This window comes from Ostrinia furnacalis, unplaced genomic scaffold, assembly GCF_004193835.3.
Source record: "Ostrinia furnacalis isolate ACB-3 unplaced genomic scaffold, ASM419383v2 OfSCF5263, whole genome shotgun sequence".
Classification (NCBI taxonomy): domain Eukaryota; kingdom Metazoa; phylum Arthropoda; class Insecta; order Lepidoptera; family Crambidae; genus Ostrinia; species Ostrinia furnacalis.
In genome coordinates, this window is record NW_021135502.1 from 2,881 (window position 1) to 30,080 (window position 27,200).

At 44.6% G+C, this 27,200-nt stretch overlaps 1 protein-coding gene across 1 annotated transcript in view; it reads right to left on the reverse strand.

Moving 5' to 3' along the window:
• Positions 1-400: 400 nt before the first annotated feature.
• Positions 401-27,200, reverse strand: part of LOC114360916 (spectrin beta chain, non-erythrocytic 5 kst) — a 133,336-nt gene continuing 106,536 nt past the window's right edge. The window contains exons 42-61 of the mRNA XM_028315781.1: positions 26,875-27,048; positions 24,855-25,067; positions 22,006-22,168; positions 20,464-20,552; positions 19,731-19,844; positions 18,409-18,544; positions 16,357-16,557; positions 14,398-14,486; positions 13,809-13,949; positions 12,894-13,027; positions 11,976-12,161; positions 10,619-10,760; positions 8,625-8,732; positions 5,754-5,894; positions 5,582-5,722; positions 5,201-5,341; positions 4,016-4,121; positions 2,813-2,988; positions 1,990-2,117; positions 401-524 (exon numbers count right to left, since the gene is read on the reverse strand). Coding sequence (XP_028171582.1) covers positions 401-524; positions 1,990-2,117; positions 2,813-2,988; positions 4,016-4,121; positions 5,201-5,341; positions 5,582-5,722; positions 5,754-5,894; positions 8,625-8,732; positions 10,619-10,760; positions 11,976-12,161; positions 12,894-13,027; positions 13,809-13,949; positions 14,398-14,486; positions 16,357-16,557; positions 18,409-18,544; positions 19,731-19,844; positions 20,464-20,552; positions 22,006-22,168; positions 24,855-25,067; positions 26,875-27,048 — 2,847 coding nt within the window. The remainder of the gene's footprint in view (positions 525-1,989; positions 2,118-2,812; positions 2,989-4,015; positions 4,122-5,200; positions 5,342-5,581; positions 5,723-5,753; positions 5,895-8,624; positions 8,733-10,618; positions 10,761-11,975; positions 12,162-12,893; positions 13,028-13,808; positions 13,950-14,397; positions 14,487-16,356; positions 16,558-18,408; positions 18,545-19,730; positions 19,845-20,463; positions 20,553-22,005; positions 22,169-24,854; positions 25,068-26,874; positions 27,049-27,200) is intronic.

Sequence of the window (27,200 nt, forward strand, 5' to 3'; positions counted from 1 at the left end):
ACAGTTTTTCCAACGGAGAGAAAAAAACGTTTGATTTTGACGTGAAATGTCAGCTGTGTGTGACAGATCAAATTCGATGCAAAATTGACGTTATTGGTAGCAAATATGCTCTATGGTATCAGTACAACGTATTTACATAGTTTTTTGGTAGATGTCACTGCCTGTTTCTGTGATATTAAAGGGTTCCAAAAAAACAGCAGGGTCCAAATTACCACCCCTTCCTCTACCATTTAAAATTGAAGGATACTTAAATTTAGGAGCCCGTCAGCTGAGTGACAGATTTAAGTAGTGTTTCAGTATTCGGCCGTAAGAGTACTTTCCCTCCAGGTGGCATTACAAAATTCCACCCTGTATTTTAGTGTCCTCATTTCACCTCGGAATCATTTCACCCAGGTGGTTGTCAGCACTCACCGATAAGTTCTTCGCCGTGGTTGGCGACGTCATCGATGCGGCCCTTGTTGGCGGCCAGTTCTGATTCGAAGGCCGCTTGCTTCTGGATCTTGCTTTGCAGGTTTGACAGGTCTCTGTGGCCAACGAAATTCAATGTTATAAATGTGAAAGTAACTGTTGTTTATATTTTTCGTATTCACGCTTAAAACACAGGATCAATTCAAACGATAATTTTGTATAAAGATAGTTTGAGAGCCAAGGAAAACATAAAATAAAATAACTTTCCTCCTATATAGTTTTTGTTAAACAGGGTTAAAGCGCGATTATGTCTTACTGTGGCAGGCTGAAATTCACGCGAGTGAAGTAGTGTAGAAGTAGTGGTCGTAATTTTAATCTGTCTATCCCAAATTATTTTTGTTTGTGTATTTAAATAATGAATTAATTAATTAATAAAGAATGAATGATTTATTGAATGAATGGACGGACGAACGAATGAACGAATGGCTGAAGGTAATAATGAACTTATGGTAGAATATAAAGACTATTGAATGAATGAATGAGTGGATGAATGATGTTTCATCAAATAAAAAAGTGAACGAATGAATGAAGTTCACCTGTAGTTCTGCGCGGTGGCCTAGAGACTGTTGCGGATGAACGAACGAATGAATGAATAAATGAATGAATGAAAAAAGTTCATCTGTAGTTCTGCTCGGCTACTTGCTGCTTCTTGGCTGCAGGTTTCTAGAAACTGATGCAGATGAATGAATGAAAGAACGAATGAATGAACAAAGTTTACCTGTAGTTCTGCTCAGCCGCCTGCTGCATCTTCAGCGCGATCCACTCGCGCTCGTGCTGCATATCCCTTGAGAATTGTTGCAGCTTAATGAACGAATGAATGAATGAACAGCCAAATCACCAATAGTTCTGCTCGGCTACTTGCTGCACCTCATGTTTCAGTCTCTAGTGATAGGTGAAGATGAATGAATGAACGAATGAATGTAGTTCACCTGTAGTTCTGTTCAGCCGCCTGCTGCATCTTCAGTGCGATCCACTCGCGCTCGTGCTGCAGATCCCTTGAGAACTGGTGAAGCTTAATGAATGAATGAACTACAATAAAAATCACCTATAGTTTTGCTCGGCCACCTTCTGTATCTTGGTTGCAGGTCTTTAGAAACAAATGCAGATGAATGGATGTACGACCAACTCACCTGTCTCACCGAGCAGAAGCTCGGCGGCCTGCTGCACCTCGTTTCGGTCTCTAGTGATTGCAAATATGAACGAACGAATGAATGAATGAAGTTCACCTGTAATTCTGCTCGACGGCCTACTCGTGTTTCGGTATCTAGTATTTGGTGAAGATGAACGAATGAATGAAGTTTACCTGTAGTTCTGTTCAGCGGCCTGCTGCATTTTCAGTGCGATCCACTCGCGCTCGTGATGCAGGTCCCTTGAGAACTGGTGGAGCTTAATGAACGAATGAATGAATGAACTACAAATCACCTGTAGTTCTACTCGGCCACCTTCTGTATCTTGGCTGCAGGTTTCTAGAAACTAATGCAGATGAATGAATGAAAGAACGAATGAATGAATGAAGTTTACCTGTAGTTCTGCTCAGCCGCCTGCTGCATTTTCAGCGCGATCCACTCGCGTTCGTGCTGCAGATCCCTTGAGAACTGATGCAGTTGCCTTGATTGTTCCAGCTTCACGCCGCGGGCTAGGCAGGACTCCTGCAAGACAAAAGTAAATTTATTTCTACTTCGGAGGCATGAAAGGTACTAACAGCCTGCAGGTTAACAACACAGTCAATGAAACACAACACAGAAATAAATGACAATTTTTTTTTCTATGAGAGGTCAAAAAGGCCAGTGCCGGTCAAGCCCAGTGCCCCAAAGGTCCTTGCTGAACCAGTGACATATTTACCTATACGTGACGAATATGAGCCAGGGACTTTTGGCACAGTACTTTAAAAATAACAAAAAAATTCCAAAGCTAATAAAACAGGAAAAGAAAATTAAAACATACAAAATTATTACAACTACATTGAAGTGTGTTTTAACAAATTGTGTTTTGGAATTATTGGATACTGGGGGCGTATTGTGAGTTTACGTCAAACGCATTCGATGTCGACTTCGTAAAAAAGTGACAGCGCCCCTAGCGGAATCTTTCAAGAACTAAAATCTTCATATATTTTTTAACACGCTGGCCAGTGACGACGTTTGATTTAAACTCTAAGCCCTCTTGTGTCAACTATTTCCGATTTAAATGTACTTTCATTTTTTATATAGAAACCTACCTTGAGTTTGTCCCTCCTCGCCATATAATTATTTACACACAAACACACATTTACTATTGTTACAGGCTAACCCAATAGGTATAATAGTAGTGCCAATCTTTTACCATAATTCAAATTTAGAACCCTTACCTTGAGTTTGTCCCTCCTCGCCAGTATCTCAGCCAGCCTCTTCTCAATATACTCCCTATCATAGTGGTCGTCCTGCAGCATCCCTCGAGCGAACTTCTCCAGTTCATCCACCCGGCCTAGCTGGGAATCCAGCAGTTTGGCGAACTCCGCGTGCTTGCGGATCAGGGTCTCTACGGCTGTCGGAATAAGGACGAGTTTAGAAGTGTTTTACAAAGCACCGTAGATAACGGTAGAGCACAAGTACATAGCTGCCAGTGATTGAGAGTAAACACAGCGTGAGAATAGTGAAAAGAGCCTTCATTTCATCATCATCATCTCAGCCATAGGACGTCCACTGCTGAACATAGGCCTCCCCCAACGCTTTCCATGTTACCCGGTTGGTAGCGGCCTGCGTCCTGCTTTATGATATCGTCGGTCCACCTTGTGGGTGGACGTCCCACGGAATCATACCGGAAAACGCCTTCATTTACTGCTGGGCTTTTATTGTTAGTTCTCTGAGATGGCTGAAATTACGATATTCAGTCGGGACCAAATGGAATAATTAGAGGTGCTTTCTAAATAATATAGTAATTTGTAAATAAAGATCAGAAATAGGGACTCTTTCACGCAATGCTTGCTACCAAATATCTACAGTAGTTCCATAAATTATAGACCCTGATTAAGTAGGATTAATGACCACGGAATATGTAATATTCCCAACAGAAGAATGAGGGTTTTCGCGAATGAAAAATCCGCCAGATGGCAATACGTAGACGCGAGGTCCAAATGCTGCATGATTGGTAATTTTTGACATGACATTGACAGATATGTCAAAATCTACCAATCACGCAGCAGTCAGACCCCACATCCACGTCCCGCCGTCCGCTAGCGGATCTTTCATTCGCGAAAACCCTCATTAAAGCAGTGAGATTTGATTGAAACAGACACTGAACTGTTTCAGTGAAGTCGACATTATTGTACTTTGCAATAAAAAATAGGTTTATTGCAACTGATTCGTACGCTCGACTGACGTAGACAACCGACGTTAGAACCAAAGAACCCGATGCATTGCGGTGGCGTTGCGACGCCGCAGCGGTGTCGCCGAGCGTCTTACATAGAAATATCAGTGGCGGGCACACGAGCGCATCGTATGTTTGGTTCTTAGCATTAGAGGAAATAAAGCCTAAATTGTACCCCACATATAATATGTAGGGAGCTACTTACCGTCGATGTTCTCTCCCAGGTCGATGTTGTTCAGGAAGGCTTCCTTAGCCGCGAGCCAGTCTTCCGTCTGTCGCGCCTGCTCCTTCAGCAGTTGCAGCTGGTGCGCCTGGAAACAAGTCCTATGTCAATAGTGCACAAACATAAGGCCCGGTTTCCATTAAGGCAGAGTGGAGCGGATTAGAGCGGAGAAGTCAGCCGTCAAATAGTATTTAAGCGGCAGCGGTGCAGCGCGTAGCGGAGCTGGGTGGAGCGGAGAAAAGAAGTGGAAATAATGAAATGTGATTTTTCAACACTTCTCCGCTCTGGTCTACTCAACCTTGGTGGAAACCGGGCCTGTGTCGGCTGTAGTTGTTCTTAATAAATAAATAAGCTTACGGTTTCTTATTAAACGCTATATGCGGGGTACGACGGCAGCGTTTGCAGTAAGCATTGTGTGAGTGTGATTTTAATCATAATAATGATGATCAGAATGAATGAAGAACTGCTTCTCAATGATTAATGTATCTACATCGGCCAAATGTTGGTCTCGAAGCGCTGGTAGGGTAAAAGATTATGAGACATGTAGAGGCTCCTTAAAACCGAACGTCCACCGCCGGCTAAATTAAGATAGTTTAGCTTAGCTCGCATAGTTGAGCCAGTTTTTCATACATGTGGCATAGTTTGCGGTGGACGCACATATATGAAAAACTGGCTCAACTATGCGAGCTAAGCTAAACTAATTTAGTTTAGCCGGCAGTGGACGTTCGGCTTAAGAGCCAAATATTTTGCAATTAGTACTATTTATTAGTCGATACAAATAAAGAAATTTTGACTTTGACTTTCATATCATGATAATAAATCAGTGTAGTGTGGGCCGAGTACGAGCCTCGAATGAGTGCTTTTCGAGCGTATGGCCCGGTTTCCACCGAGGCGAAGAAACATTTTGAATAATCAATCAGATTTCTTTCAGATTGAATGAAATCTGATACGTCATTAAAATATTTTCCGTTCCGCCTTGGTGGAATCCGAGCTTTTGGCTCGTGGTCGACTGTGCACCGCCTATTGCCGGTTTTTTGTCTGTCTGCTACAAGTGTTCCACGCGCTGCTTCTTCTCCGGGAGATGTTCCACCTCCTTCTGGAGGGACAGGATGGCCTTCTGACGCCCGTCGATCTCGGCCTAGAATAAGCTTTCAAAAGTTCCGTTACCTGCGTGATGTACTGCTTGCGCTGCAGCCACGCGCCGTCCAGCGTGCGGGACAGATGTTCCACGCGCTGCTTCTTCTCCGGGACATGTTCCACCTCCTTCTGGAGGGACAGGATGGCCTTCTGACGCCCGTCGATCTCGGCCTAGAATAAGCTTTCAAAAGTTCCGTTACCTGCGTTATGTACTGCTTGCGCTGCAGCCAGGCGCCGTCCAGCGTGCGGGACAGNGCTTGCGCTGCAGCCACGCGCCGTCCAGCGTGCGGGACAGATGTTCCACGCGCTGCTTCTTCTCCGGGACATGTTCCACCTCCTTCTGGAGGGACAGGATGGCCTTCTGACGCCCGTCGATCTCGGCCTAGAATAAGCTTTCAAAAGTTCCGTTACCTGCGTTATGTACTGCTTGCGCTGCAGCCAGGCGCCGTCCAGCGTGCGGGACAGATGTTCCACGCGCTGCTTCTTCTCCGGGACATGTTCCACTTCCTTCTGGAGGGACAGGATGGCCTTCTGGCGGCCGTCGACCTCGGCCTAGAAGATAGGCTTTCAAAAGTTCCGTTACCTGCGTGATGTACTGCTTGCGCTGCAGCCACGCGCCGTCCAGCGTGCGGGACAGATGTTCCACGCGCTGCTTCTTCTCCGGGACATGTTCCACCTCCTTCTGGAGGGACAGGATGGCCTTCTGACGCCCGTCGATCTCGGCCTGGAAGAACACATGATGATAATAAAATAAAGTAAAAAATACATTTTTCACCATCAATCCCTAATTCTTAAGTGACCCCTATGAAAACAAAATTCCTGGTGAAAACAGGCATTAGTCTATTATAAGCTTCAGAAAAGCACTAGAATCTCTCCCTTTCAAATTAAACAAGCTTTTTACATACTAGTAGGTATATGTTTTATTATGTTTTAGCCTTAAAAAGTAGGTATAGATGACCCACGCTGAACTGCCCCACCAAACTCAATGACAGGGGGGCGCTACCATCGTTCAATTATATGGTTTCCAACATGGCAAAAATCGGAACCAGCGATCCGGTATTGACGGTGGCGCCCCACTGTCAATGTCATGCGTAGGACAGTTCAGTATTTTGGAACTATATCACTATATTAAGGGTGCCGTATATGAGACTGCGCGCACGACCGACTTTTGTCACCGTGACAGTACGTGTCTTTCTTGTCTTTTTATAAAAAGAAGGATATACTGTGACGGTGACAAAAAGTAACTCATGCGCGCGTGCATTAAAAGTTACACCTGGGATGAACACTGGATTAAAATGACATTTTCAATTTTCCATACAATATGAAAATTTAAGCCAGAGTTCAACTAGGGTGTAACTTTTATAAATAAGGGGGTAAGAGTAAAATTAGGGGTTTAACGATGGATTTAAGCAGAAGATAAAACCAGTTTTATCCCCGTTAAGGACTCAAATTTTCATATACATCTTTGATTTTTAATATTGATAGAAGTAAAAATAACTTTGACGATGTAAATAATGCACTAACAAGAGTTTTAAGTTGGTTCACTACAAATAATTTACAACTTAATGCAAAGAAAACAAAATGTATAAAATTCTCTTTGCCTAACGTAAAAACAGTTAATACCCAAATAGAACTTAATAATAATGCCATCGATCTGGTAGACTCTACTGTTTTTCTGGGAATTACCCTGGATTCAAAACTCCAGTGGGGCCCCCATATAGAAACTCTGGCGGGAAAGCTCAGCTCAGCGGCTTTTGCAATAAAAAGGATACGGTCATTAACCGATGTTTCAACAGCTCGCTTAGTTTACTTTAGCTACTTTCATAGCCTAATGTCATATGGAATCATGCTATGGGGCAAAGCTGCAGATTTTGAAACAATATTTATTTTGCAAAAACGTGCGATAAGATACTTGTATAAAATGAAAGCAAGAGCGTCCCTTAGAGAATTGTTTAAAGAAATTGGCATTCTCACGGCCGCTTCACAATACATCTTAAACTGTATTCTATTTATTCAACAAAATATTAATGAATTCAAAAAGAAAAGTGATATTCACCAAATTAACACTAGAAATAAAAATAAATTGGCTATACCCGCTTTTAGACTTAATAAAGTGTTTGCCACTTTTATGGGACAAGGTATCCATTTTTATAACAAAGTCCCTGATAAATATAAAGAGCTACCGTATAATAAATTTAAAGATATAGTTAAAGATCACATGCTTAAAAAAGCCTATTATACAACTCGAGATTTTCTTAATGATAAGTCATCCTGGGAGTAGGATTATGGTCCTCTCATGCTCGCACTAAAAAGAATTAAAATGAAAAGTAATGTATAAACTAATAATAATTTCTCAAATGTTATAGTGTCATGCTTCTCAATCTGGACTGTTACTTAGCTTTATTATTAGTTTTTTTTTTTAAAGAGATAACTTGGAATTGTCATTCTCACTAAAATGTCTCTGGGGTGGTGGCGTAGTGAGGCGGGTCGTTACATTCCCTCTAATATGGTCGAGTGAAGCGATGGCTGGTTCACTCGTCATGTCTGTGAACAGGCGCTGCTTTCGGGGACTGGTCAATCCAAGTTATTCAAATTTATGTATGCGAGTCATTTCTACTAGTATCTTAATATGTAAGTCTAGATATTAGCACGTCACTACCTTGTTTAATATACCACGCAATCTTGTATACCCATTCTTATAAGATACACCATACAAGAATGCATGGTAAATTCAGTGAACTGCTCCTGAATCGAATGTACCTACTACTACTATTTCTATTTATTTATATTAACCGGCAGACAGTGGTGATTGAGTTTGTTGCGGCGCTTCTTCTCAGCACTTGCCAAATGTTGGTCTCGAAGCGCTGGTAGGGTAAAAAGATTATGAGACATGTAGAGGCTCCTTAAGAGCAAAATGACGATTTGTAAGAACTATTTATTAGTCTAAACAAATAAAGAAATTTTGACTTTGACTTTGACTATATGCGAGATAATCTATCTATAAATAAGTATTATAAATGCGAAAGTAACTCTGTCTGTCTTGCTTTCACGCCTAAACCTCTGAAGGGATTTTGAAGAAATTTGGCATAGAGATAGTTTGAGTCCCGGGAAAGGACATAGGATAGTTTTTATGCCGGTTTTTGAAACAGGGACGCGCGCGATAAAGTTTTTCTGTGACAGACAAAATTCCACGCGGGCGATGCCGCAAGCGGAAAACTATACTATACTATAGCTAGTACTGTCATATTTTTTATTCCAATTATCCGATAATTTCGGTTACGATTACGGATATTTTTTATTCCGGATATCCGATAATTTCGTTCACGGTTAGGTACGGTTATTTTTTATTCCGGATATCCGATAATTTCGGTTACGGCTATTTTTTTATTCCGGATATCCGATAATTTCGGTTACGGTTATCCATGACATCCCTGATGATCCTCTAATGACGTACCTTCCTCTCGTGGTGCAGCTCTAAGGCGGCCTCCGCGTCAGGCACGCTCTCGGGCGGCGCGGCGCTGTCCATGCGCTTGATGCTCTCCGACACCCACAACTCCAGCTCCTGGGTAAAACAATAATTAGGTATTAGTAGTGTAGATTACCGTAAAATTGTATCAGGATCCAACTCCCCTGTTTCAAGACTGTGTAAGTCATATAATAATCTCAGCGCTGATGTTAATTTGTTTGGCACAAATATTTCTAAATTCCGTCGTCAGATTAACCAAATAACCTAACTTAATTAATTAGCTAACTATTGTCTATCTTGGCACTCACTAGCCGCCTTGTGGTTGCTCGTTGCTTTGCAATTCAGTTTTTAGACTAAGTACTTACTTTCCATGAATGGTTTGGTTTATATAAACGCATGCAGTGTTTACCTACTATTATATATTGTACTCTTAGAACATAGTATTAATGGATTTTTTTGTTATATTGTATGTATTATTGTACAATTGTTGGTAAACCAATAAATAAAAATAAAATAAAATAAAATAGATAGATCAGTGGTTCTTAACCTTTATGTCATGAGGGACCATTTAAAAAAAATTCTGTCTTGTCAGGGACCACCTCATAATCAGTCAAAACCAGTTTGACTGCAAAAATCAGTGAAAAGTGGTTTTAACCAAAGTGTGCAAGTGGACCACTTGGAATGTCTCCAGGGACCACCAGTGGTCCGCGGACCACTGGCTAAGAACCACTGAGATAGATGAATAAATAGGGTAAAGTTTCAGTCAGAGGACACGCGAGGGCCGTATTCCAGTTTTCACCATCAATCCCTAATTTTTAAGTGACCCCTATGGTAACACATAACAGGAATTTTGTTTTCATAGGGGTCAATTCTGTCAATATTGTCATAAGGGTCAATATGGAGAGGGCTATGCTTGGTGTTTTTTTGCGAGATCGAATCAGAAATGACGAGATCCGTAAACGAACCGTAAACGTCGCTGACATAGCCCGACGGATTAGCAAGCTGAAGTGGCAATGGGCAGGGCACATAGTACGCAGAACTGACGGCCGATGGGGCAGCAAGGTTCTGGAATGGAGGCCGCGTACCGGAAAACGCAGCGTGGGGCGTCCACCTACAAGGTGGACCGACGACATCGTAAAGGTAGCAGGGAAGCGCTGGACGCAGGCCGCTACCAATCGATCAACATGGAAAGCATTGGGGGAGGCCTATGTTCAGCAGTGGACGTCCTGTGGCTGAAATGATGATGATGAAGGTATAGTAGAGTAGATAAATAACTACCACCATTGAGGATAATTATGTTTATAAGATAACCTTATTTTTCCGAGGCACACCATCTATACAGGGTTGAAACGATAAGTAATCTCACTCGATTATTTCTAAACTATACAAGATATCGTAAAACTGGTTACTGATTTTAATTGCTTCACAAGCTCTATCCAATGGTATCAAAATAGGTCACAGAATAAACTGGATCTAACCAACAATTCAATGTTTCCTTAATGTTTGAGTGTTATCGGTACACGCTAAATCATCCATGAGTGCACACGCACACTACAATAATGCCGCTCGGATTGCTCGGACCACACTCCCCGCACCCCGCGCGACCGGAACCACACATTGCTGGGGCGCGGGCGAGTGGATGACAGGATGACGTGGATGATAGGATGACGTGGATGACAAGTCGAAGTAGATGACATGATGATGTGGATGACAGGATGACGAGGATGACACCAGTGAACCTAACCTAAAGATAATGAGGGCTATCGTTTTTATACTCAACAGTTGGCACCCCTGGCGATTGACAGGACCTTACTCTACAGTGGCGCCATTTTGATGAGTGCAAATACGATAGTCCTCCTACCACTTTCGCGCTCACCAGTTGGCGCCACTGTCTTCGCTACTAGCAAGTGACAGGACCTTACTCTACAGTGGCGCCAACTGGTGAGCGCTAAAACGATAGCCCTCATTAGAACCAAACTAACCTTCAAAGTCTCATCGAACTTGTGTTCTGCGATGGCCTCCTCCAGCAGAGCAGTGCGCTTGTCCGCCAACTTCTGCAGGTTGTCCCATCCTTCGCGGAGGCTCTTCAGGCTGTCTTCTATCTCTTTCGCGCGGTCCGGGTGCCTGCGGGAGGGACAGAGATGGTTATTTATGTCAAGGGCAAGTGCGCTATGCGTTACAAGTTTCTGTAAGATATCAAATCAGACAAGAAGAAAGTTTTAGGAGAAACATAGACGGTTATACAGGGTGGAAACAACAAGTGATCTTACCCGATTATTTCTAAACTATAAATGATATCGAAAAACTGCTTACTGATCCTGAAAGTGCTTCACGAGCTCTTTCAAACGGTGCTAATAATAGGTTTCAGAATAAACTGGAACTATCCGAAAATTCAATGTTCAAATGACGTTCACTGTAGGACAAAGGTCTCCCACAAGGAATTCCACAACAACCGGTCCTGTGCTGCCCGCATCCAGGTACTTCCAGCGACTTTCACCAGATCGTCGGTCCACCTACTGGACGATTTCCTTCACTACCTTTCGACCCGTGCCTGCCTTTCGAGAACTTTTCTGCCCCAATGGCTATCAGCTCTACGAGCTAACTACCTACCTGTCTACTGCCATTTGATTTTAGCATTTCTGCAAACTATGTATTAGTAACACGATGGCCCACCTACAGGATACTATTCGACAAGGCCTCACATACGAGCGAACATTGACTCACGCACGCGTATTCTTGTGGCTGTACGTAGTACTTATTATTATTCTGTGGTATTGCCAAGATGGTGGTAACTTGCCAGAAGGAATTTGAAAGAGCCCTACCGACATCTATGGATGATTTTATGACACTCACTCTGCAGCCAGCTTAGTTCCTTCAGCCTCCAAAGCCTTGATCTTATCTCCTACAGCCCTGGTCTCGGCCGCTCTGGCAATATGGCGTCCCTACACTCTGCTGCTTTAGAAAGGGTCGTGATACTGCATTAAAACCTACAGGATGCCTGATGGGTGACTTTCTGATAGATTATAGCACTCACTCTGCAGCCAGCTTAGTTTCTTCAGCTTCCAAAGTCTTGACCCTTCCACAGCTCGCGTTATTGCAGCTTTAGTTTCGTGATTCTGCTTTGGAACCTACAAGATGCCTGATAGATGACTTGCTGATGGAATATGACACTTACTCTGCAGCCAGCTGTTCCTTCAGCTTCCAAAGCCTTAAGCTTAGTTCCTTGAGTTGACCTCTTGACTTGAATTGACCCCCACTTTTGTCTTTGCGGTTGCTTGCAGCTTACATGCTCCTAAAATGAAAATTTTGTCTATGTCTATGTCTAAATATAGTACTCACTCTGCAGCCAGCTTAGTTCCTTCAGCCTCCAAAGCCTTGATCTTATCTCCCACGGCTCTGGTTTCGGCTGCTCTCGCAATATGGCGTCGCTGCAACTCTCTTGCGGCCGACAACTCACGCCCGCGTTCGGTGCTACTGAACAGCGCTGCCTTCTTGGCGATACGCTCTTCTGTGTCTTCTACGTCCCTGTAAATAAATAATAAACATCAGTAAAACCTGTAACATGTAATGTGACATGCAATAAATTATTTGAATTTGAATTTAACCTGTTTTGAGACAAATAAATACTTTCTATCTATCTAAAAATCTTTGGATATGTCACCGTGAAACTGTAAACTCGTTTCTAATCTTTAAGTTATGAAACTGGTCAAAACGTGTCTCAAGTGACAAGCTACCTATTTAACTATTTAATACGTGGATGCCTTTAGTTTTGTAGTTGGGACGTTGCAAACGGTTGTAGGCTCGAGTCTCGCTCGAATGGCTAGCTTACAATCTCTCGCGTCATAGCACACCGCGTGACATCACACTCGTGACTTGGCTAGGAACACGTCGTGATGTCACGTTCGTGACTTGGCTAGTAATGTGTCTCCTTATGACGCCACGCTAGTGACTTAGCTAGGAATCATTGTGCCGAGATATCACGCTAGTGACTTGGCTAGGAACACGTCGCACCGGAACATCACGTTCGTGACTTGACTAGGAAGACGTCTCGTCGCAACGTCACGATCGTGACTTGACTAGGAACACGTCTAGGCGCAACGTCACGCTCGTGACTTGACTAGGAACACGTCTAGGCGCAACGTCACGCTCGTGACTTGACTAGGAACACGTCTAGGCGCAACGTCACGCTAGTGACTTGGCTAGGAACACGTCGCGCCGGGATGCCACGCTCGTGACGTTAGACCCGGGACTACTCGCCTGTTGAAGGAGTGTATCTCGAGCGCCGCGTTGAGGTTGTCCCGGTACTGCTGCAGCGCGCCGCTCAGCGCTCGCCACTTGGCTAGGAACACGTCGCGCCGGGATGCCACGCTCGTGGCTTGCTGCGTCGGGCCCTGTGATTTGAAAGGTATGATCAGTATCATCAAAAAAATCATGAAGCTTTTTTCCAGATTAGACCAAATCAAAAAAGTAACCCTTGGTAAAGCCCGGTCTGTGAGCACGTAGAATTTTTTCCAATGACCCCAAGCTACCCATCCTTATCGCTCGCGCGTAGTGTGTGCGAGCGCGACAGCAACATAATTACGCGCGAGCGATAAGGATGGGTAGCTTGGGGTCATTGGACAAAATTATACGTGCTCGCAGACCAGACTATAAATCCAAATCCATCCAAATAAGAATCTAGAAAACTAACTAAAGAAATCGTATCCAATGCGGAAACTACCATACAAATGTTCTACAACTGACGGATTTGGCTCGGATTCGCATACGTAGTGTGAAAATGCATTAATAGAACAGATCTTTTGAGACAGACGATGTTAGGATGGATTATTTTGTACATAACACCTATACCACCATGTTTTTATTGCAAATAAAGAATCGATGGATTGGTCGTAGCTGCCAGGTCTTTTATGTCAGCTGTGGGCACTGGGTTCCCAGCTGTGGGCATAAGGTTCTCAGCTGTAGCCGCTGGGTTCCCAGCTGTAGGCACTAGATTCCCAGCTGTGGGCTTACCTGCTGCAGCAGCTTGTCGGCGAGCGCGCAGATATGCTTTTAACATGCTTCATATCGCTGTCCAGGTCATCCAGCTTGCGGAGTAACGCGCTTCAGTACTCTGTCCCAGCTGTGGAACTGGGTTCCCAGCAGTGGGCACTAGGTTCCCAGCTGTAGGCTTACCTGCTGCAGCAGCTTGTCGGCGAGCGCGCAGATGCTTTTAACATGCTTGTCGTCGACCTTCATATCGCTGTCCAGGTCGTCCAGCTTGCGCAGTAACGCACTGCAGTGCTCGTAGTCGCGGCCTAACTCGTGAGCTTGCACCTGGAAGATGAGGAATGTTTAACCGACTTCAAACAAGGAGGCGAAGAAAACCGGCACGACTTGGAGCGAGATCAAACGCGAAGCTCAAGACCGAACGCGATGGAGGACTGTTGTGGACGCCCTCTGCCCCATCTCGGGGACATAGGACCTTAAGTAAGTCAAATAAAGGGTTAAATAAAGGTCAATCAAATAAAAAAAACATCAGGTCATGTAATTTCCATTGCAGGAGAACGACACTGTAATTTAGCAAAAGCAATTGGAGAATTTGGTTTACACGCTGCTGGTCAGACGGATTGGGGAGGCTTGTTATTAGCATGTTTTTACCTTAGTGGCCTCTTACATCATCCACGGAAAAAGTGGGGTACTTATTATTTAATTCTGCCGAAATCACACGACTATTTTACTCGTATATTCGGTCAATCGGAAAATTAAATATAGTAAAACATACCATCATCTCCTTGTCTCTGATCCAGGCTTCAATCTTGTCCAAATGCTGGTTGAACTCCAATATGTCTTGAGCTTCCTCCAAGCCACGACCTGAAATAAATAAAACAAGTTAGTTTCCTCCTTTAAAAAACCTCAATCAAGTAAAAGTCAGAGACGTCATTTGTTCGCCAACCTTGCAGTGTCCTTGTTTAGGATTTTAGGGGGCAGCTTAAGGTAGCTCCTTTCGATTCTCCTATTATTAGGAAAACCTCAGTTTCTTTTGATGGAACTAAACTATCTAAAGTCCCACATACCGTTTTGCTCCACAGCCACTGGTGATTCTGGAGTGTCCAGTCTAAAAGCAGCTACTCAAATGAAACTTACGCTGTAGCTTTCTCCAGCTGTCTCCATTGTTCTTTCAGCGCTTGCAGCTGCTGCTCTGTGAAGGACTGGTGCTTTTGGAGTGTTTTGGTCTGGTTTAACTCACCCTTTTATTCCGTCGCCTGCTCCAGCTGTCTTTACTGCTCCTTAAGCGCATGCAGCTGCTTATGAAGTGTCTTAGACTAGTCTAAAAGTAAAAGCAGCTACTCAAATAATTCATAATCTTCTGCTTAGTAGCCTATTCCAGCTGTCTCCAAGGCTCCTTCAGCGATTGCAGCTGCTGCTCTGTGCATTTCTGGTGCTTCTGGAGTGTCATGATCTAGTAGTCTAACAACAGCAACCTTAAAGAAACCTACCCTTCTGCTCCGTGGCTTTCTTTGGGAGTCTCTACTGCTCCTTAAGCGCTTGCTTTGTGAAGACCTGGTGCTTCTAAAGTGTCTTGGCCTAGCCTAACAGCACCTTCCCTCAAAGAACCTTACCTTTCTGCTTCGTAGCCTCCTCCAGCTGCCTCCACTGCTCCTCCAGCGATTGCAGCTGTTTCTCCACCTGTCACATGTGTACGTCTGGTGCTTCTGGAGTGTCTTGTTTTAGCTTTCCCTAAAGAAACCTACCCTTCTGTTCAGTGGCTTCTTCCAGCTGCCTCCACTGCTCCTCCAGCGCTTGCAGCTGCTTTTGGACCTCCGCGTCAGGTCACTAAGTGCTTTCCGAAGCACTCCAGAGTGGATAAAACAAAGATAAACCTACCCTTCTGCTCAGTAGCCTCCTCCAGCTGCCTCCACTGCTCCTCCAGCGCTTGCAGCTGCTACTAGAGTGTCTTTAGTCTCTCTTCTTTTTGATATCTTCTTCCACTGTTCCTTCAGCGCTTGCCAATGCTTCTGGAGTGGATAGAACAAAAATTAACCTACCCTTCTGTTCAGTAGCCTCTTCCAGCTGCCTCCACTGCTCCTCCAGCGCTTGCAGCTGCTATTGGAGTGTCTTGGTCCAGTTTAACAGCAGCCATTCGAATGAAACCACATATAAAACCTATCCTTCTGCTCCGTGGCGTCCTCCAGCTGCCTCCACTGCTCCTCCAGCGCTTGCAGCTGCTACTAGAGTGTCTTTAGTCACTCTTCTTTTCATTACCTTCTTCCACTGTTCCTTCAGCGCTTGCCAATGCTTCTGGAGTGGATAGAACAAAGATAAACCTACCCTTCTGCTCAGTGGCTTCCTCCAGCTGCCTCCACTGCTCCTCCAGCGCTTGCAGCAGCTTATGAAGTGTCTTAGCCTAGCCTAACAGCAGCAACCTTAAAGAAACCTACCCTTCTACTCAGTAGCCTCCTCCAGCTGCCGCCACTGCTCCTCCAGCGCTTGCAGCTGCTACTAGAGTGTCTTTAGTCACTCTTCTTTTCATTGGTTTCTTCCACTGTTCCTTCAGCGCTTGCCAATGCTTCTGTAGAGGATATCAAGACAATTAACCTACCCTTTTGTTCGGTAGCCTCTTCCAGCTGCCTCCACTGCTCCTCCAGCGCTTGCAGCTGCTTCTCCAACTCTGCATCAGGCCATATTTGCTTCTAGAGTGTCTTAGCCTAGAATAACAGCAGTGTCCTTCAAAGAAACCTACCTTTCTGCTCAGTGGCTTCTTCCAGCTGCCTCCACTGCTCCTCCAGCGCTTGCAGCTGCTGCTCGACCTCCGAATCAGGCCGCAGCTGCGCCGCCAGCGCGCCGACCTCGGCCAGGCGCGCTTTGTTCGCGGCCAGTTCAGCAGTGAAGGCCTGATGCTTCTGGAGTTTCTTGATCTTGTCTTCGAGGCTTGTGACTTCGCCTGGGGAGTTGAAATACATTAGAAAGAACAGAAAAATTGATATTTGACAGTCAATATCTTTCTTGCATTCCATGTTGTACATAAGGTCTTAGAGCGCTTTCACATTAGGGCGTTAGAAGCGCGACTGCAGCGCGGCAGCGGAGTTTTTATAATGTGAAGGCATGCATCCGCTGTCACATAGTATGAAATTTTCGGCAGCGCGTCTGTCGCGCGTTTGTCGCGCTGTTAAATCGCCTAAATGTGAAAGCGCTCTTAAACAATCTATGGTTTCAAACATAGACCACATAGGTTTGGGTACAGCAACACAAAAAAAGCGTGACATATTCAGTGGCTCTAGACAAAGTGCAAATTATAATCGCAAACCAGTCGAAAAATGGTCGAAAGGCCCCTTTTTTGTATGGAGTTTTGACGGATTCGATTTTCGATTCGATCAAAAAGTGCGTTTTGTCTAGGGGGGCTGATGCTGGTCAACGATGAATATGACGCCCTGTTCGGCAGCTATGTGTCATAAAGGACATACAGAGTATCTATCAGTAAGAGTTTTAACATCATCGTTATGTTCTATTTTACTACAGGCAATTGGAGGATTTAGTTTACATTTCTATGCTACGCCAGACGTTTTGGAAGGCCTGACGTTAGAATATTTGTCTCTTAGTTACCTCTTACAACATCCACGAGAAGAGTGGTTTTCTGCTCTACTGAAAGTATACGACCATCACAATCATTTTTTTTTTGTAGTATGAAGACCATTTTCAGGGCACTCATGCACGTCCCAAATTCAGTTTGTCCTACCACCACTTCGGACAATATAGGCTGGTGCTGACAAAAATCGATATGTCAACGTGAAATTGTGAACTCTGTCAGTTTATAATATAACGCGTTAGATTGTAAACTAACAGTGGGTTAGGTTAGGTTAGATTGTAATTTAACTACGTCAGATTATAATCTGACAGAATTCACAATTTTACGGTGACAGATACATACGGCCCAGTTCACACACAGCGATAAACGTACGGTTTTCGTTTTATATTTACGACTACCTACATCGAACTGTAACTGCACGGTTGCCTCGCCAATATCTAAGACCTAAATGCTAATGTGGTGAAGCAATAAATTCTTGAGTATTGAATAAGAAACCGAAAAACTGCGCTGATAGCGCGCGTCCGAAATGGGTTTAAAGTATGTACAGTCGCGGAATGAAAAGGTTCGTCACCTTAGTGTCGGTTTTTGCTTGCACTAGGTACTGTAAGAGTCAAACCTGCCAACATAACCGTGCAAGAAACAGTGCTGCTAACATTTAAATAAATATGACGTTTGTTAACGAATAAGGTTTTGCTTGTTTATTTTTCTATCCCATCAGTGCAATGTTACAAAATGTAGTTTTTTTTATTTAATAGATAATGGCAGGTTGAACCAACAAGAAGGTTTTAGTTTATCAATCATAATAATCTTCTTGACAAGATAAATCGTGAAACAACTTTGATCTGAATAATTTTGAACTTTACTGACGAACAGTTAAAGATTATTTTCTCTAACTCGAGATTATTCTGTAACATAGTTTCAAAAGGTAATATGTGCTCGCGATTCGTTGAAGGAATCAATTTGAAAACTGACGAACCTTTTCATTCCGTGACTGTACAAGGAGAGGGGTTTCCATACATATTTTTTCTTAGGACTATGCTATCTTAATTACAGGCTGCCACGGCATGCAAAAGTGGACCATTGACATAATTTTAACGTAAGAAATGCAGTTTTGATTTCAAGCAATACAACTGGTGATTATGGTACATTTTTTTTTGTACCACACAATTTTAAAGTTATCTTATATGATGTACTTGTAACTGAGGTTACCTTGCAGCTGGTCGGCGGTGAGCTTGGCGCGCTTGTCGGCGAGCCAGGCGCGCGTGTCGGCGGCGTCGCGCGCGAACTGTGCGCGCGCGCGCTGGCGTGCTAGACGACCGCGACGGGCCGCGCACGCCTCGTGCAACTGTGGAGGAAACGTTACTTGTGTTAGTCAAAGTCAAAGTCAAAATTTCTTTATTTGTTTAGACTAATAAATAGTTCTTACAAATCGTCATTTTGCTCTTAAGGAGCCTCTACATGTCTCATAATCTTTTTACCCTACCAGCGCTTCGAGACCAACATTTGGCAAGTGCTGAGAAGCGCCGCAACAAACTCAGTCACCACTGTCTGCCGGTTAGAATAATATACATCAGTACGGCTAGCACGAAAAACTTTCGAGTTCGCGTATTGCGCGTTTGCGTATTCGAATCGCCATTAACAGATTTAGTACGAAAACTGGAACACCGCCCTTGTGAACGTGTCGTAAAGTGAACTTAGTATGAGAAATGGTTGCATAAAACTTATTTTGAGAATCAAAATTGTCACGTTATCGTTTAATTCGAAGTTTGAGTATCGAATTTTGTCGAATACGCAAACGATTCGAAGACGCAAGTTGTTCACGCTAGAGGTATAGATCGACCGGTCGATCGCGACTATTTGTCGATCGTGGCAAGGCAAAAAATACTACATGATTGTGTACTAAACTATGCTGTTTCATTCAAGATTTCAAGAAGTATGTAAGTGGTAGATCGCCCAGGGTTTCGTTAGTAAACAGTAGATCTGATGTCTAATCAAGTTGGCCACCCCTGATATACATGATATGTCACATCATTCTGCTTGTGATATCTAATATTTTTTGTGAAGCAGAAAATTATTTTAAATATGGTTTTTGTAGCTTACGAGTAGGTAATAAGAATCAAAATAATAAGGTTTGGTGGCATATACGACCCAGATTATGGGAAAAATCCGAAATGTCAAAAAAACAAGATGGCGGCGGCATGGGCAGCCATTTTGTAAGTTGAAAATTTCTCGTATAGTGTCAATTACATTGGAATTTCATAGTTTAACAAATGCACACTATGGTGCAGAACTTAATATGATATGGTGGAAACTTTCGCCTTAACAAACGAAAGAACAAAGAAATGACTGTCGTTATACACTGTCTTGGTATTTCACGGTTGTATGACGTTCTACTTGTGTACCTGTATTATTGATTACGGGACTATTCCCACCTCTCTTTCCCACCGCTGCAACTCCTGTGTAGCCAGGATGCCAAAGGCTGTATTGATTGTGTCATCACTATCACATCTGAACCACCATAAGCTCCTTACCTTGGTCCTCCTCTCGTTAATGTTCTGTAGCTCGTCAGCAATACGCTGGCTCTCCACGTGGTTCTGTTGTAGCAGTTTGTCTCCGTGGCTGTTCAGGGTTGCTAGTTTCTCATCCTGAGGAAAGAGTGAACACTTTAAATGCTTTCCAGTCCTTTGCAGTCGTCATGTCAAAGTTAATTTTATGGTCTCAAAATGTCTAAATCTCAAAATATAATGTTTACTCTTAGATGATTTTTTTTCTCTATATTTAGGACAACAAAGAATTACTTCGTGGGCTTAAAGAACCTTAGTTAAGATATATATCTTACAGCTAAGAGATTGAGTATAGATGACCCACGCTGAACTGTCCCACCAAACTCAATGACAGGGGGGCGCTACCATCGTTCAACTATAATTATGGTTTCCAACATGGCAAAAATCGGAACCAGCGATCCGGTATTGACGGTGGCGCCCCACTGTCAATGTCATGGATAGGACAGTTCAGTATTTTTGAACTATACCAATGTAACGCCATATTCAACGGTTAAAGGTATATGGTGGTGCATGTAAATTAAAGTTACAAATCAATTAGGAGTATTTTAGCAGACAGCTGGCTGTATAAATCGCAACGAATTTAACTAGAAGAATACAGGAGAATTTCGGAGTATTATACGAATACATACTAACTTTCCTCCGTCCCAAATCTGAGAACAAAGTTACTTTGGCTGTAAAGTAAAACAAAAAGATAAAATACCTGAGTGGCGATCAGTTTCTCAAACGCCTCGTGTTTCTTTAGCTGGTTGTCGACTTCTTCCACGCTGCAGTCGGGAGATATCTCCACAGCTGTTGATGGAAAAAGAAACGTGTTAACAAAATGTATAGTATATTGATAGTATCCGGCTCGAAGGACCAATGAAAAGGGTCCTTCTGGGAACTTAAATCAGAGTGGACTGAAAGACACTAGGCCTCTCCTATATGATACTAGACCTCTCCTATAAGATACTAAGCCTCTCCTATAAGATACTAAGTCTCTCCTATAAGATACTAGGGTACTAGAGGAGACAGAATCCTCGCTCTCCTGCAAGTCTCATACCTAGCGCATGTTTCTGGGCAGCGCACAACTCGTGCAGTTGGGCCGCATCCCGCAAGAAGCAGTGCAGGTCGATGAGTTGGTCGAGCGCCACCTGTCGACTCTCCTGCTGGACACTAGGCCTCTACTACAGGACACTAGCCCTCTCTTGCAGGACACTAGCCCTCTCTTAGAGGACACTAGCCCTCTCTTAGAGGACACTAGATTCCTGCAGTATCCTCGGCCTCTCCTGAAGGACACCACGCCTCTCCTAAAGGACACTAGGTCTCTCATATAAGTTACTAGGCCTTTCCTACAGGACACTAGGCCTCTCCTACAGGACCCTAGGCTTCTCCTACAGGACTCCAGGCCTCTCCTACAGCACACTGGGCCTCTCCTACAGAATACTAGGCCTCTCCTATAGGATACTAGGCCTCTCCTATAGGGCACTAGGGCTCTCCTGTAAATTTCTTACCTAGCGCGTGTTCCTGGGCCGCGCACAATTCATGCAATTGCGCCGCATCCCGCAGGAAGCAGTGCAGGTCGATGAGCTGGTCCAGCGCCACCTGTCGCCTCTCCTGCAGGTCACTATGCCTTTCCTATAGGACCTTAGACTTCTCCTATAGGACACTAGGCTTCTAAAAGACACTAGGCCTCTCTTACAGGATACTAGGCCTCTCTTGCAGTACCTTCGGCCTCTCCAGAAGGACACTGGGACTCTCCTATAAGATACTAGGCCTCACCTGCAGGACCATAGCTCTCCTAAGGACACTAGGCCTCTCCTATAGGATACTAGGCCTCTCTTACGGGTGACTTACCTAGCGCGTGTTCCTGGGCCGCGCACAATTCATGCAATTGCGCCGCATCCCGCAGGAAGCAGTGCAGGTCGATGAGCTGGTCCAGCGCCACCTGTCGTCTCTCCTACATGATACTAGGCCTCTCCTGCAGGATACTAGACCTCTCCTGAAGGACACTAGGTCTCTCTTACAGGACACTAGCCCTCTCTTACAAGACACTAGATTCGTGCAGTATCCTCGGCCTCTCCTGAAGGACACCAGGCCTCTCCTAAAGGACACTAGGTCTCTCATATAAGTTACTAGGCCTTTCCTACAGGACCCTCGGCCTCTCCTACAAGACACTAGGCCTATCCTGCAAGTTACTAGGCCTCTCCTACAGCACACTGGGCCTCTCCTATAGGATACTAGGCCTCTCTTACGGGTGACTTACCTAGCGCATGTTCCTGAGCCGCGCACAACTCGTGCAGTTGTGCCGCATCCCGCAGGAAGCAGTGCAGGTCGATGAGCTGGTCGAGCGCCACTTGTCGCGCCGCCCACGCGCCCGCGGCCGCTGCTCTTGCTTCCACCAGTTGGGTGCATTTTGCTTCCACCTCCTGTGGGGAAAGCAGGGTGGAATAACGTTAGATGTGGGTATAAGGATTTATTTCTGAGCGGGACAGCAAAAAGGAGTGGAGCATGAGAATAAGATCATATAGGAGTCAAATATAGTCGAGCTTGTCTTGAGCCGAGTGAGTCAGTCGAGATAGTCTTTTTTGTCAGCTGGTCTTGTCAATTGGTGCCAGTTCATCCTTGCTTCAAAGGAGCAAGTAGCCGAAGAAGTACAGGCTCGCACAACCATTAAAGAGTCATCTCTCTTACCTACGTAGTGGGAATAATGGAAAACCTGCACCAGTCTCTTCTTGATCTAGCTTAAGAAGTACCAGGACCACACAGCTAGTAAGGAGGTAGCAGGATGCCTCTTGCGCAGGAGTCGTTAAAGGTTTCTTTCTATGTTGATCCAGCCTGAAAAGTACCAGGACCTCATAGATACTAAAGAGATCCCACCTATGAAGCCGGGTGTCCCTCCTACAGCAGATTTTTCTGCCCATTTCTTGTTGATCTAGACTGAGAAGTACCAGGACCACACAGCTAGTAAGGAGGTCACTCTAACCTGCGTAGCAGGAAGACTCTTGCGCAGGAGTCGATAGAGGTTTCTATGTCGATCCAGCCTGAAAAGTACCAGGACCTCATAGCCACTAAGGAACTGGCCTGTGAAGCCGGATGTCCCTCTTGCAACAGCCTCTGCCCATGATCAAGCGCAGCACGGAAGGAGTCATCGCGTGCGTCCAGCTCAGCCCTGAGCGCGTCGTGCTCTGCGCGCGAACGCACTAAGGAGACACTAGACTCTGGCAGTTTCTTTGTTGATAGACTGAGAAGTACCAGGACCACACAGCTAGTAAGGAGATAGCAGGAGTCAGGTCTCTTGCGCAGGAGTCGGTAGATGTTTCTATGTAGATCCAGCCTGAAAAGTACCAGGCCCGCATAGCTTCCAAGGAGCTCCTACTCACTTGTGAAGCTGGGTGTCCCTCTTGCAACAGCCTCTGTCCATGATCCAGCGCAGCACGGAAGGAGTCATCGCGTGCATCTAATAAAGCTCTGAGCGCGTCGTGCTCTGCGCGCGCCGCTTGAGCCGAGTCAGTCAGCCGAGACAGTCTTTGTCAGCTGGTCTTGTGAATTGGTGCCAGTTCATCCTTGCTTCAAAGGAGCAAGTAGCCGAAGAAGAACTAGGCTCGCAGAACCACTAAAGAGTCATCTCACTGTCCTACATAGTTGAGTATTTCTCCTGTTGATCTTGTCTAAGAAGTACCAGGGCCACACAGTAAGGAGGTCACTCTAACCTGCGTAGCAGGAAGACTCTTGCGCAGGAGTCGATAGAGGTTTCTATGTCGATCCAGCCTGAAAAGTACCAGGACCTCATAGATACTAAAGAGATCCCACTTATGAAGCCGGGTGTCCCTCCAACAGCAGACATTTCTGCCCATTTATTGTTGATCTAGTTTGAGAAGTACCAGGACCACACAGCTAGTAAGGAGGAGGTAGCAGGAGTCAGGTTTCTTGCGCAGGAGTCGGTAGACGTTTCTATATAGAAAGCCTGAAAAGTACCAGGACCTCATAGCTACTTAAGAGATTCATCTGGTTACTAACTTAAGGAACTCTAACTGACCTGTGAAGCTGGGTGTCCCTCTTGCAACAGCCTCTGTCCATGATCAAGCGCAGCACGGAAGGAGTCATCGCGTGCATCCAGCTCTGCTCTGAGCGCGTCGTGCTCTGCACGAGCGCACTAAGGAGACACTAGACTCTGACCATCTTTTTATTGATAGACTGAGAAGTACCAGGACCACATAGCCACTAAGGAACTGACCTGTGAAGCTGGGTGTCCCTCTTGCAGCAGCCTCTGTCCATGATCAAGCGCAGCACGGAAGGAGTCATCGCGTGCATCTAATTCAGCCCTGAGCGCGTCGTGCTCTGCGCGCGAAAGCACTAAGGAGACACTAGACTCTGGCAGTTTCTTTGTTGATAGACTGAGAAGTACCAGGACCACACAGCTAGTAAGGAGATAGCAGGAGTCAGGTCTCTTGCGCAGGAGTCGGTAGATGTTTCTATGTAGATCTAGCCTGAAAAGTACCAGGACCTCATAGCTACTTAAGATATTCATCTGGTTACTAACTTAAGGAGCTCTCACTGACCTGTGAAGCCGGGTGTCCTTCTTGTAGCAGCCTCTGTCCATGATCCAGCGCAGCACGGAAGGAGTCATCGCGTGCATCTAATTCGGCCCTGAGCGCGTCGTGCTCTGCACTAAAGAGACACTAGACTCTGGCCATCTCTTTGTTGATAGACTGAGAAGTACCAGGGCCACAAAGACACTAAAGAGATCTCACCTGTGAAGCCGGGTGTCCCTCCTGTAGGAGCCTCTGTCCATGATCAAGCGCAGCCCGAAAGGAGTCACCACGTGCGTCCTTTCTATGTTGATATAGCCTGAGAAGTACCAGGACAACAGGACTATTAAGGAGGTATGTCTGTTTTGCTTTTCAACTGACCTGTGAAGCCGGGTGTCCTTCTTGTAGCAGCCTCTGTCCATGATCAAGCGCAGCACGGAAGGAGTCATCGCGTGCATCTAATTCAGCCCTGAGCGCGTCGTGCTCTGCGCGCGAACGCACTAAGGAGACACTAGACTCTGGCAGTTTCTTTGTTGATAGACTGAGAAGTACCAGGGCCACAAGGACACTAAAGAGATCTCACCTGTGAAGCTGGGTGTCCCTCCTGTAACAGCCTCTGTCCATGATCAAGCGCAGCACGGAAGGAGTCATCGCGTGCATCTAATTCGGCCCTGAGCGCGTCGTGCTCTGCGCGCGCCGCCTGAGCCGAGGCCGCGTCACGCACGCCGCCGGCGCCAGCGCCGCTTGCCACTAGCGATGACACCACGCTGCTACACCAGGAGGTCAGGTCGCGGACCTTTGGACACAAAGACAGTTAGTTACATACACAACACATCTACACTTTTACACACACCCTACATCCATCCCTAATATCTCTTCATCTTTTGTGTACTTTTCATCTAAATTTTCATTTATTGCTTCCTTAAATAACACTGTCGGCTTAGCCGTGCTAATTCTACTTGTAAATCGTTATTCTTTCCTCCACAGGACAGGCAATGCCTAGTGTCTGTCTTTTAGTTATTGTATTGTTTGATTCTGGCAATAAATATTTTCAGGAGGACAGTAATTTAAAATTGTAGGAGAGACAGCGAGTTGTTCATTTAGCAAAAAAAAATACATGTACTCGTAGATGTCGAAAAATGGTAGTAGAACTGATGATCGCTGAGGCAGAATAGTTAGAATTAGAGATGAAACGGATAGTTGTTTGGCCGGATACCGGATACCGGATATCCGGCGAGCTGCTAGGCCGGATAGCCGGATATCCGGCGGCCGGATAGTTGGCCCATTGTCTCGTTGCATGTCGTGACGAGTTTAGCGCCGCACAGGTGCTTTAAACGCGATCAGTGGGTTTAGTAGGCTAGACAAGTCACACTTTTCGAAAATCGAATCCGTCCGAATAGAATGTCAGATTTTGCCACTTGTCTAGGGTGCCCCCTAGCAATTCGGGCGATTTCGGTTGCCATCGTGAGTGTGTGATTGAAAAGCTAAAGAAGAACGGTCATCTGTGACCCAGGCCCGACAGAAACGAGACATGCCTCAGTTTTTTTGTCATGTCTTAATTAGTTAAATTATATATTTTTTTTATTCGATATCTATGTATAACACCAAAATATTACCCTTTGTTTTTGTTTGAACAACTGAGGTATGTCTCGTTTCTGTCGGGTCTGGGTTTTTTTTGTATGGGGCGCGACCGTTCTTATTTAAATTAATTTACTTGCTGCGTAATCTGACTGAACTGCATCATGTCATCAGACCATCCAGTGAAAAAAAGATCGCCTATTTTATATGGCAATATTTCGACATTAACAGATATTTACTGTTTATGTATAGGTACTATTATGTTCTCGTATGTCATTAGAGTAAATAGCCCAGAAAAAGTTATTAGTTTTTTGAAAGGCCTTAATATGGCTTTTTTGTAACTTTTTGGACTTTAAATAAAAGCCGTCTTTATTATAAGCCATTTTATTGATATTTACCTGAAAGATTAATGTATTGCACTATATTATAGGAAATTGTCGTAGTTTTTTTTAATATCCGGTATCCGGCCGGATAGTGAGTTACTATCCGGTATCCGGCCGGATAGTAAATTTAGGCCGGATATCCGGCCTACCGGATAGTTACCGGATATCCGTTTCATCTCTAGTTAGAATAGTTCTCAACACACGAAAGACTGAAAGACGTAATGCAGACTGACTTGCCACTCGTTGGACCGACGATCTTTCTGAATACGAAGAGCGCAGAAGCGGTCATTGTGGAAACACCTGCGCGAGGTCTTTTTTTCCAAAAGTTCTAAATTCAAAAATTCTTATTGCTATTCCACACGTTAAATAGGAGACCAACAGTAAACATATTTTGGCTGAAACGAATCCTTGTTCTTCCTAAAATAAACAATTAACCTTGAGATGTGTGACCTTGAGTGAGATTATCACTTCACGGGATTTTTGCAACAGTCTGCCCGCGACCATGACTTGTGCAACCGAATTGAAACGTCGGGAGGGTAAATACCTATCTTATTTACCGTTTTAAAAAGATTTTGTTGCAAAAATCCCGTAAAGTGATAATCTTAGAGTAAAAAATGCAACATAATAATAAAAAAAAATAACCTGTGCCCTAAACTGGTGCAGATCAGCCTGCATCTCCAGCTGTCGTCGCCTCTCATCAGCAGCCGCTCTCAGCGCTGCCCAAGCGTCTTCCAACGCTTGCTGCTGCAACGCAATCTGCTGTACGTTGCTGCCTGGATACAGCTTTTGTAGGCGGGATCCTTCTTCTTGGAGCACCTGGGGATATCATGAATGAGGATTAGTATTATTCATAAGGCAAAAGTGCTAAATTTTTGCTGTTAAATTAGAGAATGTGAGCTTGTACAAAGACAAAAATTAGTTGGGAGAGGGCCAGCTAATGAGAAATACATATGTATTTTCTTGAATTT